The 16,537-nt window shown below is 39.0% G+C and overlaps 1 protein-coding gene across 1 annotated transcript in view; it reads left to right on the top strand.

Moving 5' to 3' along the window:
* Positions 1-1,431: 1,431 nt before the first annotated feature.
* LOC124874521 (adenylate cyclase type 1-like) overlaps positions 1,432-16,537 on the top strand; it is a 66,888-nt gene continuing 51,782 nt past the window's right edge. The window contains exons 1-3 of the mRNA XM_047375913.1: positions 1,432-2,625; positions 7,374-7,523; positions 12,884-13,002. Of these exons, the coding sequence (XP_047231869.1) occupies positions 2,011-2,625; positions 7,374-7,523; positions 12,884-13,002 (884 nt within the window). The 5' untranslated portion in view covers positions 1,432-2,010. The remainder of the gene's footprint in view (positions 2,626-7,373; positions 7,524-12,883; positions 13,003-16,537) is intronic.

Here is a 16,537-nt window from a genome sequence, read left to right on the forward strand (position 1 = left end):
TGTTTCTGAACTCAGATTTAAATTCCTTTGGTCTACAAACTCAAATGTGTTCATTTGTTCCAAAGATGCAATGAAATGAAAGTTTTTGCTGCTCCATCTTAAAAACTGTGTAATATTATGCCAGCACCTTAATTTACTTTTCATAAATTTTGTTAAAAAAACACACTTTTACTCATTGGCCCTTAACTTCCGAAACATTGGTTGTAACCTGCTTGTTCTTTGACCTGTGTTTGTCTTTTACAATTGTTTTTTGTTTTTTTTTACCAGCACTTTGGTCAGTGTTGCCATTGTTTTTCAAGTGTTTTTGGATAAAGTGTTATGGAATGGCTATGTTAACAAAACCTACTCCATTGTTCTGTGATGCGAATATTAAAAATGTTGTAGGATGAATGCACAAAATGAACTTTCCTCCCTTATGTATGAAAATATATTAATCCTGTTTGAAACTAAAGGCATGCATTTGCAGACATTGAAACAAATAATGTTCTGAAATCCACCAAAATTATAGAGCTTCAGCACTATTTGCACAGATTGTATCACGAATACTCTTAAGATTCAACCTGAATGTGTCATTGCAACAGAAAGCACGTTAAATAAAGTGCCTTGGGAAAAAACCTTCATACCCCTTCATGTTTTTTACATTTTGCCATGTTCAAACCACAACCTGCAGTGTATTTAATTGGAATTGTATCAGATAAGACCAACATAAAGTAGTGAATCAAATGTGTGGAAGAAATGTAACATCTTACATCATCCCTAACAAACCCATCAGCTGTGAAACATTGTGGTGGCAACATCATGCTGTGAAAGACATTGAACCTGGCGGAAGTTGATGGAATGGTGGATGGAGCTAAACAGGTCATCTTTGTTGTCTTTTTCTATCTATCTATCTATCTATCTATCTATCTATCTATCTATCTATCTATCTATCTATCTATCTATCTATCTATCTATCTATCTATCTATCTATCTATCTATCTATCTATCTATCTATCTATCTATCTATCTATCTATCTATCTATCTATCTATCTATCTATCTATCTATCTATCTATCTATCTATCTATCTATCTATCTATCTATCTATCTATCTATCTATCTATCCATAATTTCCTCGTATTTCTGAAGAGGGAAAACTCAAATTTAACTTACATTACATATAAACAGAGCACACTACAGTGAAATAGAAAGAGCAGGCTTGCATAATTTCAAATATGCAAAACATGCCCTCCACCATATCAACGGTGCAGCACAATTTAGGATGCACGTCATCTTTCATACGTTCGCTTTTTTTTCCATTCAAACCTCCCCCTGAGCACGACCTCCGCTGGGTTTATTTCCCGTTAATTCTTTACGTGCTCGGAGGGTTTGACTCTGCAGTAAAATGTTTGAGTGTGTTGGGGGGAGGGGGTGCTAGAGATGCGGGAAAGACCTAATTGTTGCTATATTGGACCATCCACCGGTGTAGCTGGTCTATTTTTAGTCGGGACTACATCAGCTATGACTGCAGACACTGAGAAGGGAAACCACCAGTGCTGCTGCTGTCTTCATCCAATCACTGACCCGACACTGAAGCAAATCAAACAGCAACAAGAGAGGCTCGGTAATGTAATGCTCAAGAAGAGGCGAGGACAAGAAAATTTTGCTTTTTAAGTGATTTTTGTGCCTTTTGGAGAAATATTTTGGTAATGAAGCCTGATTTAAGTCAACTTCTACCGCAGGTGACCCCCATCTGAGGCAAGGCAGGTGGTCTGCGTGCACCAAGAGAAAGAGAGAGAGAGGGAAAGAGCGCGCAGCATACTGGTCGGGCTGCACACCAACAACCATCAACCTGTGGATAGTGCGCGCACGGTGCGCCATCGCCACCCTCTCCTCCTCTGACTCCGAGCCCGACATCCATCATCCATGACCCGGGAGAGGGTGCCAGCGTTATTCTCCAGAGGAGGAAAGCAGCCGAAAAGTTGAGGGGTCGTGTGCCAACCCTCCTCCTCCTCCCTACCCCCTCAGCTTCATGAATGGCAGGACCATGGAGGAGATGCCGTTCGACAGAGTTAAGACGCGGCGGAGGAAGGGTCGCTGCCCGCCCTGCGCGCCGCTGGGAGCCATCACCTGCGAGGACGAGTTCAACAACCAGGAGCTGGAGGCTCTTTTCCAGAGCTACAACCTAAAGCTGGAGCAGACCGCCACCCTCAAGGCTTTGGCGGTGCTCATCGTGGCCGCGTCGTCGCTGTCTCTGGTGGAGCTGTTGTCTAGCCCGCGGCTCACCTTGTCCAAGTGCTCCTACCCGGTGCACTGCGTGGTGTTCCTGTCCCTCTTCATCGTCACCAACGTCAAATACCTGCAGGTGACGCAGCTGCAGCAGATCGCCAAGCTGGCGCTGCTCTTCAGCTTCACCTTCGCGCTGCTCTGCTGCCCGTTCCCGCTGGCGCTCGGTACGCCGGAAACGGCGAGCGCCGCAGCCCCGGAGCAAGGTGTGTGGCAGCTCATGCTGGTCACCCTGGTGGCTTACGTGCTGCTGCCGGTGCGGACGCTGCTCGCCATGCTGTTCGGGGTGATGCTGGCTGCATCCCACTTCATTGTAATAGCCACGTCCGTGACGGGGAGGAAGCAAAAACTGTGGAGACCGGTGAGTGCTGCACCTGCACCAAAATCCACCCACATCCCACTATTTGGGAAAATGTCAAGGTATTGTACGCAGGATAACATAGAGTTTCTAAGTCTATGTTTCACTGTCAAACTTCACTCCAAGTGCCTTTCAGCTGTGGAAGGCATTTGCTTTGCCTTCCTCTGATAGTTAAGAGACAGCATGTTTACGCATCTAACTTTCCCCTGAGAAGCAAAGGTTAATAAAGCGCTGTGCAGCTGAAGCAGACGTGGAGCTGTTCCGCTATCGGTGCTGAATCAGGATTCAGACACAGCTGTTGAGTTTTTGCTGAGATTTCTGAGATCCAAAACACGTAGATACTCATTAATGTAGTCCTGTAAGACCATTTGCTTTAGTAAGACATTTAGATGATACAGCTACTGCATCCCCATGATAAGAACATCACTGAAAACTTATTTTAGTATTTTAATCAAGAAAGTGACACTTGCATTACACTATGTAGATTTATTACACACAGAGTGATGTGTATCAAGCGTTTGTTGCTGTCAATCTTGATGGTTATGCTTACAAATATTGAAAACCCAATATTCAGTTTAGCAGAAAGTTAGACAGATGAAAAGATTTGTACTGTACTGTAGAAATCATGCAAAATGAACCCTGACGAAGTATTGCGTACTGCACATGCAATACTTCGTCAGGGCTTATTTTGAATGAAGTTTTGCATCAATGCGGTGCGACATGGATGTTACAAGCCTCTGGCTGCCCAGTTTGCTTTGTCAGTGTTTCCAGCCCCTCTGGATTGTTGTGTCTGAGGCCTATTATCTTCATCTCTATGATATCTCACTGTTTTCTATGGGGTTTTGGTTATAAGTGAGTCTGCGAATCAATCAGGCACATGGTCATTAAAACAGATATTAGTACTTTTGTCCGTCTGTGAATTGGTTCTACAGGAAAAAGAAATCAGCATCTTCATAAAGCTAATTACCAAAGGGAAGCACAAGGTGCTCAGATTTTCCTGGTAAACCGCTAGGCTGTCTTTGGACTTTATGACATGGCTCCCCATATCGCCACTGACAGTGGAAACTCTACGCTGGACCTCAAAAACCTTGGATTCTGTACCTCCCCACTCTTCTTCCAGACTCTGTGACCTTGATTTACAAATGAAATGGAAAAATTACTGTAATCTCAGGAGAGGACTGTATCACCGAACAGCCCAGTCGTCTTTCTCCTTAGCTCAGGTAGATTGATGTTTACTCTGATTCAGGAGAGGTTGAACACAAGAAATGTGACAGTCGTAGCCAGGGTTCTGGATATATCTGTTTGTGGTTGTTCTTGAAGCACTGACTGAACCACTGTCCAAGCCTTGTTATTCTCCCTAAAACCTTTGAATTGGCTATGGTACACAGTCTCATCAAAGCTGCAGTTATAGCTGTCTCTTGTCCACCTTGTTTTACTACACTTTTTCCTTCCTCTCAACTTTTCAAACTTTTCTGTTTGTAAAGTCAGTACCCCTCCCATATAATGGCATAGGCCACAAGATGGCTATAATTTCTGTATTAAGAATATATTAGTCTTGTAACATCACATTTTCTGGAAATCAGTTTCTGGTTTTTATTAGCCATGATCATCAAATAACAGAAACAAACATCTGAAATGTATTACTCTTGTTGTACTGAATATATGCAGTATAATATGGGTTTCACCTTTGTAATTAATTATCAGAAATAAACGAACTATTCAATGACATTTGAAATTGTTTATGCACCAGTTTGCTGCAATCAATGGACAATATAAAGTAGGTACCAAACAGACCCTGAACTCTGGACTAAAGAAGTTTGTATTTTAATAGAGAAGCTCAAACATTTCTGGTTGTTTAGTTTTAAAGGCTCAAAAATAATCATTTTAAATTAATGTGCTTTTAACCAACCTAACAATGTCTTTACCATCCTATAGCATTAAAAAACACTTTTTAAAAAAAAACATTCTTAAATATTTATGTATGAAATCATTATTTACTGAGTTTTTCCAAACAACAAATAGCTCTCAGGAAAATGTAAAGAGAAATATATTAAATCAAATGTTGGTTGCAATAGAGATTTAAACATTTTACTTGAAACATCTTGCTAACATCAAATAGGCTAACTAATTATGTCCAATTAACCTCTATTATTTTGGGTTGCATAATCTTATTTGTAATTGTTAAGAAACCCAGCAGATAATTAAAACACGAGTCTAGGCTGATAAGAAAAACTAGACTCCTGATGTAAAATAGTAAAGGGAAAGAACAGATTTTTTCCTTCTATGCATCTGTGTTCATTATAGTACAGGTTGTTCCCGGCACGTATACATCTGTGGTAAACCACAAATGTACGTTTTCATCCTTGGGTTGAAAGCCTAATTTTTTAAGCTTTCACCTCGCGATACAGGATGTGATAATGGATAATGACAGTCCTGTGCAAAAGTTTAAGGACATCCTTAAGTTTTGTATATTTATTTTCCAAGCAGCCAAACTTTCTTATAACCATTTTAAAGTGGTCTTGTTCAACAATTTTCCAACGCTAATAAACCTCTTTCAGAGTATTTGACTGCTTTTTCACTCATTTTCTGTTTTGTGGAAGACTCAAACCACTTAACACTGATCTGTGGGACTTTAATGCATGAAAAGGTCCTAAACTCAAGAGACGAGCCAGTATTGTGTCAGTAACAGACATGTTAGCAAGGAATCCAAATTAAAAGGATTTTAGGCTCTGTGTTACAAATCGTCACCCAAATCAATAAAAATTCCTGAAAATATCACAATTTTAACAAACAGAAGATCTATTAAACTTGAGATGTTGCCTATCATCAATAGAAGAATGATGCATTTCGCAGCTTGTGTGTTAGGTCTTTGTTGGATTTTTGTTCTATTTATTAAAGACATGACTTTCAGATAGGGTCCATCTACGTCAGGACTGCTTCTTTTGCACTCCATTTGACCACATTTATTATTTTTTATAAAAGCTTGCTAATCAATTTCCAGAGGTCTGAACTGGCCAAGTTTCCCTATATTGACTTTGATCAATGATCAGCATCTCAAATACTGAAACATCAGACATTTAGTCCTATTAATTAAATGCATGAAACTAAGGACTCCCATCAGTAGGGCGAAATGCTTTAGGCTAATCTTGTAATTCTTTAATTTTCAGTTGGATTAAAAACTACCACCTCTAACAAAGAACCACAGCACATTTTTTGCTTTTACACATTAGAATAGGTCAAAATCCAGATGATTTTTACAATCATCATGATATGAGCCCTGAGGTGGATGGAGGGCCAAAAGGGACTAAATTGCATAAATATATCATGTCCCATTAAATAGATAAGTGTACAATGAAATAAATAAATGTGTGTGTTATTTTTGTTATCACAGGTACATATCAATGAATTCGAATTTCATTGAAAACGTAATTGTTTTCAGTATTTCAATTCAAAGAGTTAAATTGGTATGTTTTATAACTGAATTGCATACAGAGTGACATACCACAGGCAGTTATTTATGTTAACTTTGATGACAATAACTTGCAGCTAATGAAAACTGAAATTTCATGATTTACAAATAAAACTGTGTAATCTCAAAAAATGTATTGTTTATTTCTTTTTCGATTCTCTGGCAGTTTAGGCTAATCAGTCAAGCAAAGTGATACCATGGTCAGTTAAACAGGTATCCCCTCAAAGTTTGTCAGCATAAGGACGTATGACCTGCTCTGACGTTTCCTGGTTGATGACTGTGCTAGCTCTGGACTTGATAAAACAGAGTGGATCAATGCCAGCAGATAGCATGGCTACCTTAACCATCAGAATGTGGAAACCTCACTCTGCAACAACTCAAATTCTGTGCCTCTCCTTTTTTCCTCTGGATTCTGGGACCTTTATTTAGAAGTGAAAGGCAACATTTATTTTCATCTGAAAAGAAGCCTTTTGACCAATGAGCAACAGTCAAGTCTTTCTCTGCTTCACCCAAATAACACCATTCTGACGTGGTCTCTGTTCAGAATTGGCTGAACACAAGGAAGGCAACAGTTGTAACTTGTATGGTTGATATGTGTCTGTATGACTGACAGTGTTACCAAGGATGCAGTTATATTTATGCTTGTGATACTCTTTTTCCTCAATGTTTCAGTAAGGTGCTTGAAAACCGCCCTCAATGAACAGCCAGCTTCATTAGGGTTACCCCCCATTTAGCGAGTATCATCAACTGTTTGCTGGATAACTGTCAAATCAACGGTCTTTCCCATGATTGTGGAGGTCATAATAAACCTTTTCGTTTATATATAAAAAAAAACCTTCTTCTGTTGGTCTTACACAATACACAAATTATGTAAGAAAATCAATTTTTGGTTTTCATTAGCTATAATGCCATAATCATCAAATATGTCACCGTTAGTAGTTATACGTTTTAAAATGATTTACTAAAAATGTACTTTCGCATGTTGTTCTGATTTATTTAGATGCATCTGTATGATCCTGAACTTTGCTTTGCGTTAGTAAGTTTATTTAGCCTCGCAAATCTAATTTGATCAGAATGGAACACAGAGTAATACATAAGGTGTTGATTAGTAATCCATTTTGCTTTTCTGCCTTTCGTCTGTACAGCTTTTGGTCTTTAATGCATTAACCCTGCTCTCAGACCCCCTATATGGTTCTACTGAGGACTGGAGAGTGCATGCAGAAGCTCACATATGCAGATGTTTGCAGCTTCGATATGCATGTCTGCTCTTGTTTGTGTGCAGCTCGTGGCCAACGCGGTGCTCTTCACCAGCGTCAACCTGTCGGGGGTCTTTGTGAGGATTCTTACCGAGCGCACTCAGAGGAAGGTCTTCCTGCATGCTCGTAACTGTGTCGAGGAACGTTTACGGCTGGAGGACGAAAATGAGAAGCAGGTGAGTAGTGAACTTCAAACTTCACAGCTCCTTCAGAAGTTTTTAAAAACGTTCAGGTGCCAGCATATTTCAACAACCTGCCCACAGGCCATCAGTAACTATGACAGCAGCTATTTAAGGAAAGAACAATTACTGAGGCACATGCTGCAGTGCCACATGTTCCACCCGCTGCATGCAAACCTACGTGAAGGGATTTCACTAAGCAACAATCAGGCAACTTTAACCCGCAGACATTTTTTATTCCAAGCTGCATCCGTCTTATCCTGCAATCATTAAAGAGAAAATTAATTAATTATTCAATGTATTTAATACACACAACACACATCCTCCCTTCGTTTGACACAACGCTCGCAGACTTTGCACCTGTTCTTTGTAGATTAGGAAAAGATATGCTGTGTTTCCTCCAGCAGTAACAGGCTCCCTTCTGACAGGCAATTATACAAGCAGTTTGCTTCCATGGCCTCTTTACTCCAGTAAAGTTCATGGCTTATTAGAGAAACGCATATAGAACCTCTGATCAGAGTCTACCAGCAAACTTATGCTGTGGTGTCAATGAGCACAGGCCTGAGCTGATGATTGCTCATCAAGCGGCATGAAACAGGCCTATGTTTATCGCTCTGGGTGTGTGTTTGAGCAGGATCCACAGGTCGCATTGATTTCCGAACAAGCAAGGGCTATATTCAGTACGCCAGTGTGGTAAACCGGCCATCCTGCTCAATTTTCCAAGATAGAAAGAAATCTAAATCTTCCTTTTCATTCATTAAATCAGGAAAGGGAGAAGATGTTACCTTTTATTGCCTTTCCAACAGAGTCAGTCTAATTGAAATGGGATAACCTGAGTAAAAGATTCAGTTTCTGAGACTGATGGATCTGGAATGGAAACTCTTAATTTGTTCCTTTTTCTGTTTGTCTCTGACTTTAGGAGAAATTCATTAAGACAACTATAAATTAGATTTATACGTAAATTCAGACTGGTGTTGAACTGCCTGAACTTCTCTGTTGGCTTTAATTCACTTATTACGAATCAAGACGTTTGCAGAAATTTCTGTGAAGCAACTAAGGTGACATCTGACATCAACTCATTTATCCAGCCTCTTGCAAAAGTTTTCACACCCCTTGAACCTTTTGTCACTTTCAAAATTTAGTGCATACTTGTGATGTGGGAGGAAAATGATACATTATCATTAAGATATTTTTACAAATATAAATATGAAAAGTGTGGCATATATACTATGCATGCCACACACACATATATATTTATATACAGTGAGGAAAACAAGTATTTGAACGCCCTGCAATTTTGCAAGTTCTCCCACTTAGAAATCATGGAGGGGTCTGAAATTTTCATCTTAGGTAAAAAAAAATACATAAATCACAATGTATGATTTTTTAATAATTTATTTGTGTCTTACTGCTTCAAATAAGAATTTGAATTTTGAAAGTAGCTTATGTCTCTTACAGTGGACATGCACCTAAGATGAAAACTTCAGACCCCTCCATGATATCTAAGTGGGAGAACTTGCAAAGTTGCAGGGCGTTCAAATACTTATTTTCCTTGTATATATATATTCAGGTCCTCCGTTTTAATAATTTAATAATTTTAGAGCCACCGTTAACTGCTTCAAGTCTTTTAGGGTTGGTCTCTGCCAATAACTTTGACCAGCCTCCCTGTCCTTATAGCATGATGGTACCCCCACTACGTTTCCTTGTGGGGATGATGCGTTTTGTATTGATTTCTCATCACACATTGAGTTTTGCATATAGGCCAAAAGGTTTTGTCCTCTTTAGGTCATTTCAATTTACATTTAAATTTAAATTTCCTTTAATTTAATTTCATTCAATACTATTTTAGTAATCCCTAAGAGTAATTTTTCATCTTGTTGAAGGGGTTCAGGCAAAAATTCAGTGAGGCAGAGGAAGATAAGCAAAATGAGAATCCAGCTCGAGTGGATCTAGAGAGCATCTAACAGGAAATAAAACAAGTAACACAAACAGGAGCACAGGTGTAAACAGAGTAGGGCTGCAGACAATGGAAGGATCTGACAAGGCAGAAATTAAACTGGATGGCATTTAACTGCAGGGTTGGTGATTAAGCCACCTAAACCAGGTGAGATTATAGATCTTATGCAAGCAAAAAGCAAAAATACTAACATAATAATCTTAATGAAGAGTAGAATAAAATAAATAACTAAGATTCGCAAAATACTAAGTAAAGTGCCAAAAAATTATAAAAGACAAAACCAAGATGACAACCAAGATGACGAATGAGGAGGCCACAAACCGAAGATTCTCTGTTGCTTAGTTATTGTGTTGTGAAGAGGATGCTCGAGGGGGTCCATAATGATTTTCATTTAATTTTCTTCTCTCCACATTGAGCTCCATAAATGCTCTAGGGCAGTCTCCAAAACAGAACCAGTGTTTTTATAAGCTTGTTTAAGTTGGTGGATTGAGAGATGTGGGATGTGGTCTTATAACCTTTGGATGGACCCTATCTACTATGTCTTCTGAAGAAACTTGTTTGTACCAGATTTAATTTACAAGTACATGTGTAAAGGGCACTGAAAACAAACTGATGTGCAATTTTTTAATTTTATTTATTAAATACCATCTAGTATTTATTTGATTACTGTGTCTCATTTTCTTTTTATCTCACAGTTAGGCACTACTTGTGTTGGTTTATTACATAAAATAACAATACAATTATTAGAGGTCTGTTGTTGGAGAATGACAAAATGTGTAAGAGTTGAAAGGGTATGAATACTTCCAGGCACTGTGTGTTTATAATTATGATAGAGTGGAGCCAAAAAAAGAAACAGGTCAACATGGTCAAATGGATTCATTTTAACCAATAAGTCTGTTCAAATGAAGAAAAGGGTATTGTATCCCTTTGTGGCTAAGAGGTAATTACAAAGCAGTAATGGTTTGTGGGAAAATTATTCAAAGTAAAGTTTTTATAACATTCTCCTGTGAATAATCTAGGCCTCTGGATTTGTTTGCACTGCTGCTTTAGGTCTCAGTTCAGACTGATCTAAAAACAGAATCGGAAAAAAAGAGTTGGGGTGGGGTGATGGGAGACTAATCTAGTTTTATCATTGACTGACTGCAAACCAATTAGCATGACTGATTTAGGTTCTGCATGAAAACAAACATGACCACAGCTCATTGGACTAGCCTCAGGACTTTTGGCTGACATTTTAAAAAGTTATTCATGCAGACATTATTTACATTCATTTCACTAAGCCACCATGCAGAATAGTACAAATCATATATTCCACTTCTGCCAATCCTTAGTCATTTCATACATCGCTCTGTTGTTTTTCAAGTTGCATTTTTGCCATTATGCTTCATTCCTCTCTTCATGTTTTAATTTTTGCTCCCAAAAAGTCAGTGACCATCACAAAAGGCCTGCTGAAAATGTTAATCTAGACACTCTAGATGGTCTATAGTGTGTTTATTTATTTCAATATCAAAGTTGTTGCAAATTTGTTACAATAAACAGGAGTGCTACAAAGATAGCCAGTGCTTGGCAGAAGTTTACGTACACTCATCATTAACATGGATGCCATATTCATTTTGGGCTTTTAATTATTTATTTAAACCATTGTTTTCACAGGATGTAAAGTTGACACTATAAATAACTACAATGATTTTTAGAAAAAAAGAATTGGGTAAACATGTTTTGATTTAATATAGATTTTGTCCAATCCATATGGTCTTAAATATGTATGAAAAAGTTTAAATGCATACATGAACTAACAAATCAGTTTGGATGTTGGCTTAGGTTCATTGTCCAGTTGGGATACCAATCTGTGTCATAGTTTCAACCATCTCACTGTTAATTTCAGGTGGAGTTGAACAATTTGGAGGTACTAATCCTTCTTCAGAGTCCATGCCATTTTGTGCTTTGCACCAGTAGCACTAGCAGATAAACAGCCCCACAACATGACGTTGCCACCCCCATGCGTGACAATTGACACAGTGTTGATGGGTTTGAAAGCCTCTCCTTGCCTCTTGTCTCCTAGGACCATCACATGATTTCCCACCAAAAATTTGATTTGTTCATTTGGGCAGATGGAGATTTCAGTCCAGCTTGAAGATATTCTGTAGCAGGAGCTTTTTCTTAGTCGGCATTCTCTCAACCAGTGGAGTAAACTGGTTTCACAGCTAACAGTGACCCTGCTGTTTCTGTGCCCTTCAGTTTATGTGAAGCCTAACACCCTTATGGTTCATGGGCTGTTGTTGAACATCCCAGTTTTCTGTGATCTGAAGGTAACAGATTGGTTCAAATAGTTCATCTGGGACAAAAACAGCTCAAAAATAGTTTTAAAATTGCTAAAGCAGGCTGACATTAAGTTTCTATAATATTGTTTCCAAAGCTATGATCTGAACTCTATTTGCAGTTTGTGGACCAAATTTAAAAGCTTGGGATGTTTCATGAAGCCAACCAATATTAATTAACTGCCAATTCTGCCAACAAGAGTAGTCAAATATCCATTGATATTGAAGATGGTTTATGTTGAATGAGTTCATTCTGAAAAATGTATAGTTTGATAGCACCACTAATAGATGCCCATCAATAGTATGACATTCATACCTATGATGACTACATGTAAACGTCTGACTGGTGGTGTGGATGGATGGATGGATGGATGTTTAAGTTTAGGGGTTAGGGCTCAGCTTACTGAGACTCATGGCTGATTTAGGTTTCTGAATGATTTTATTTGTTCATACGAACAAACCCATTGGCAAAAAATCATTATTGTGAAATTCCAAACACATACTGTAAGACATTATGGTTAATTAATAACCTTCTTGTCACACACAGTCTCAGTGAAATAAAGCAGGAACAGATCAGAGAATTTTTAAATATTAATGCGCATTTATAAAACTGTAAGGCAATAAAAGTGGAAGAGATTAATAAAACAGGGGACTTAATATTTTATACAAGTGGCCAATGTTTTACCTTTTAGATGTTAAAAAAATGCCTATAATAAACTAAACTGGTTTTATCTCCAGTCAGTTTGATACTTTGCAGTATCTTTTTTTTGTTCGCAGTTTTGTGAATGGAAATAAAGCCCTGGATCTTGACAGTTATTCAGCATGGCCTGCTATGATTCATAGTGTGCATGTATTCTGTTTAACCAATCGCTGCCTATAATTTCCTGCTTCATAGCTCTTTTTTGAAAAATTGACTATCTCAGCTAAGTTATCATTTTCTCATTAAAAGTTTCTTAATCAAAAAATCGTCAATATTTTAAAGTGAATTCACTGCGAACTTCTTTATTGAAGTTAATTGGCCCACCATTACCTCCTTTCTGCCTACCCCCCCCCCTATCCCCCCCCCCCCTCCCCCTCCTCAGGAACGTCTACTAATGAGCCTGCTCCCCAGAAACGTTGCCATGGAGATGAAGGAGGACTTCCTGAAGCCACCTGAGAGGATCTTCCACAAGATCTACATCCAGCGCCACGACAACGTCAGGTATGGGGGTGACATGACAACTTAGGAGGTAGCACAGGGAGTTTTTTTATTACAGGTGTGACACTGCTGTTTATAAACCAGTAGGAAAATGAGAATTATCATGTACATAGACTTATTTAAGCTGCCATTATTAAGAAAAATAGTCACACGTCCTGAAGCTGAAGTTTCTGACAGTTCTTCATCTTTTAGTAAGTTTTTGCTTCACTTTCATAGCACCCAAACATCATTTTATGGGCAGATTTAGTATGCTTAGCTCAGTGGAAAAAAAGAATCAATGCACTGAGCTAAGCAACCACCAGCAGGCAGAAACAGAGACTAACTGGTAAGGGTTTAGCTGTGATATAACCAGATGTTTCCCCTAAGGTTGCTCAATTCAGGACCAGGGCAAAATATTAGAGAATAATAGACTGTAAGCGTTCAATTACTAAATAACATGAGTTACAGAGAAATAAGTTTCTGTTTTTCCCCAAAGTAAAAACAATTTGGTTATTCCAGATTTATTGTCTGTAATTAAGCTATGGTGGTTTTCTGAAATATGCTTAAACTTCATCATGTTGGAGTATTAGCATGTGCAGTTTGAGTCAGTCAGAATTGGACATCCAGTCATGCTGGACATGAAAGTCATATAAATTCTGGGCTTTTAATGATTCAGTTAATCTGTTCTTTATACTAATTAAATGACACAAAAGTGGAATAATTAAAAAATGAAAAGAATAAATCCAAAAGCTAATACAATTAGTGTTACATATTTCAGGCTTTAAATATGAAACCTGCAAAAAGAGACTACGTTGATGAATGGATGGATTGATGGGATTTTTAAATAAATTTTTAACTGAAGGTTTATGACAGGGAAATGTTCAAAACACTAAATCTGAGCACAGCTGCTGACTCTGTTTTTACTGTCTGTGTATATCAATCAGAAAAAATTAGAAAGGAACATTAACAGAGGTGGACAACAAAACCTTGGTCTGTCCCAGTGATTTTAATCAGCTTTTTTCAGTGCCTCCTCTTCTTCACAGTTTATGTAGGGTGTGAGAACCTGACCCAAATATGAGCTGATCACATTCCAGTGAGGCAGTAAAGAGAGAGAAGAGGTGTATTAGTGCTGCTATGTGTAGGAATCGAGTGTTAGGTAGCATAATAACAGCACTTCTGTCAAAAGGGAGTCCTCCACTCTGTCTATATCATTTTAGCTCTGAGTGTACATATCCTCTGCGATCACAGGATGGGAGTATTGTTGAGCAAGCAGCCTCGCCACCACACTGGCGCTCGGCCACATTTCCCGTTATTTCTTCCAGTAAGCAAGCTCCTGCTTACCTTTAGTTCTGCTGGAAGCCAATGCATTGGAATATGACTTTGTTTTAAAAATGGAAGAAAAACTATGCTTTATGTAGATGTGCAGGGGGTTGCACCCATGACCAACCTCTATTTGATGTGGCCCTGAGAACTTTTTTCACACATGTATTCAGTAGGACCAACCCCTCTGTTCTTGCCTCACCCACCGTGCATCAGCATGACCTGTAGCTCAGAACCGTTCAATAAAAAAAATCACGTAACAAAGCTCTTCAGCTGAGTGTCTGTCCTGATCCCAGGTTTGCATACATCAGAGCAACTGCACTGAGCAGTAAAAAGAGCTTGGTGACATAGACATGAAGCAGGAGAGAACAAAGGGTCCTCCACATGAAGATGCTGCAACCTTAAATTTCTGAGGAAGAATCAAAGCAGTTTGGCATCATTTGTCTGGATGGATCTGAAGTCGTGTTTTACTATTACTTTGATGTGTTTGGACAAGGTAGTTGAAAGACCTTCCCCCAAGCAACTATAACAATAATGGGGCTTCAACAATGGATAGCTTAAAGCTTAATTTTGAGGAATGTGTCCTTTCAAGCAATATGTACACTTTGAAATGATGACCTAGAGAGCTGATCTAACCTCTACCCATGAACCCAAACAGTAGAATGTCATTACAGAAACTATCTGTTGTCCTGTTGTCCTCCTTTCAGACCGGGAAATGGCAACAACTTAATGCTCACCCTCTACCGATGATCCACATGGACCTGTCTTTTAGTGTTTGACCGTTTCTCTCTCCTAGACATGGCAATTGACTGAGCTTAACTGTGACTAACTCTATGTGCTCTCTTTCAGACTCTAACCTTGAAAACTGGCTCAGAGTTTATCTGTTCTTTCTTTCTAGGTGAAACGACTAAAGGAGCTACATCCATTAACATTTACTTTTCCTTCCCATAGAAAGTACTCCTGGATCAGTGCTTCTTTGTTCTCTTTGTGTCTCTGCTCTGTTCTCTCAAACCCCCAGTCGGTCATGGCAGATGGCTGCTCACACTGAGCCTGGTTCTGCTGGAGGTTTCTTCCTGTTACAAGGGAGTTTTTCCTCTCCACTGTCGCTACATGCATGCTCAGTATGAGGGATTGCTGCAAAGTCAATGCCAGTGACTGTCCACTATCTCTACATGCTCATCCAGGAGGAGTGAATGCTGCAAGTCACTGACTGGATGCAATCTGCTGGGTTTCCTTAGACAGAAAAACTTTTTATCCAATTTGAATAAATAACTAACTCTGACTGCACTGTTCAATGGTTAGGATTAATAGGAATGTATGTACCTGACTGTTGTGAAGTGCCTTGAGACATGTGTTGTGAATTGGCGCCATATAAATAAAACTGAATTGAATCCGATATACTAATAAACTAAGCAAAATTAAACACACAAATAAATTAATATAAATAATAACAAGCAAAGACACACAATGGTACTTGAGCTACAATCTGCTAACTAAAAGGTAAAATTGAGGGAATTAATATTCAGTACAAGTTAAAACTTATTTAAATGATCAATAGTCTGTCAGTTCTTAGAAGTGTAAAGGATAGATTTTCCTGACCTAAGGCTCATTCAGAAATTAGGAAAGAGGTTGTTTATAAACTCCTGAATTATAATTATTCATACTTCCAGCATCAGACAACAGCTACATTAGGAAAAAAGTGCACCTTACTTTGGCCCAAATTCAGTTGTTCCACCACTCAACAAAATGGCTGGATTTCAGCAGGAAGACAAAAATTAAGAAGCTGGTCTGAGGCAGGCAGTTCTGGCTCAGGTCATAGGATAGCTGAAAGGTTCTGATCTTTGGATCACACTGGGACTGTCATTATCATGACACTCACATAACTTGTTAAAATTAACCTGAATGATTGTTTATTGTCTGTATGGAAGTAAAAATACAATCAAATCAAATAAATTAAAACTACTCGTACTCGTACTCGTCGTCTTCCGCTTATCCGGGACTGGGTCGCGGGGGCAGAAGACTCAGCAGAGATGCCCAGACGTCCCTCTCCTCAGACACCTCCTCCAGCTCCTCTGGGGGGAGCCCAAGGTGTTCCCAGGTCAGCCTATAGACATAGTCCCTCCAGCGTGTCCTGGGCCGTCCCCTGGGCCTCCTCCCAGTGGGATGTGGCTGGAACACTTCCCGAGGAAGGCGTCCAGGAGGCATCCGGTATAGATGTCCGAGCCACCTCAACTGGCTC

This window comes from Girardinichthys multiradiatus, chromosome 9 (assembly GCF_021462225.1).
Source record: "Girardinichthys multiradiatus isolate DD_20200921_A chromosome 9, DD_fGirMul_XY1, whole genome shotgun sequence".
Lineage (NCBI taxonomy): Eukaryota > Metazoa > Chordata > Actinopteri > Cyprinodontiformes > Goodeidae > Girardinichthys > Girardinichthys multiradiatus.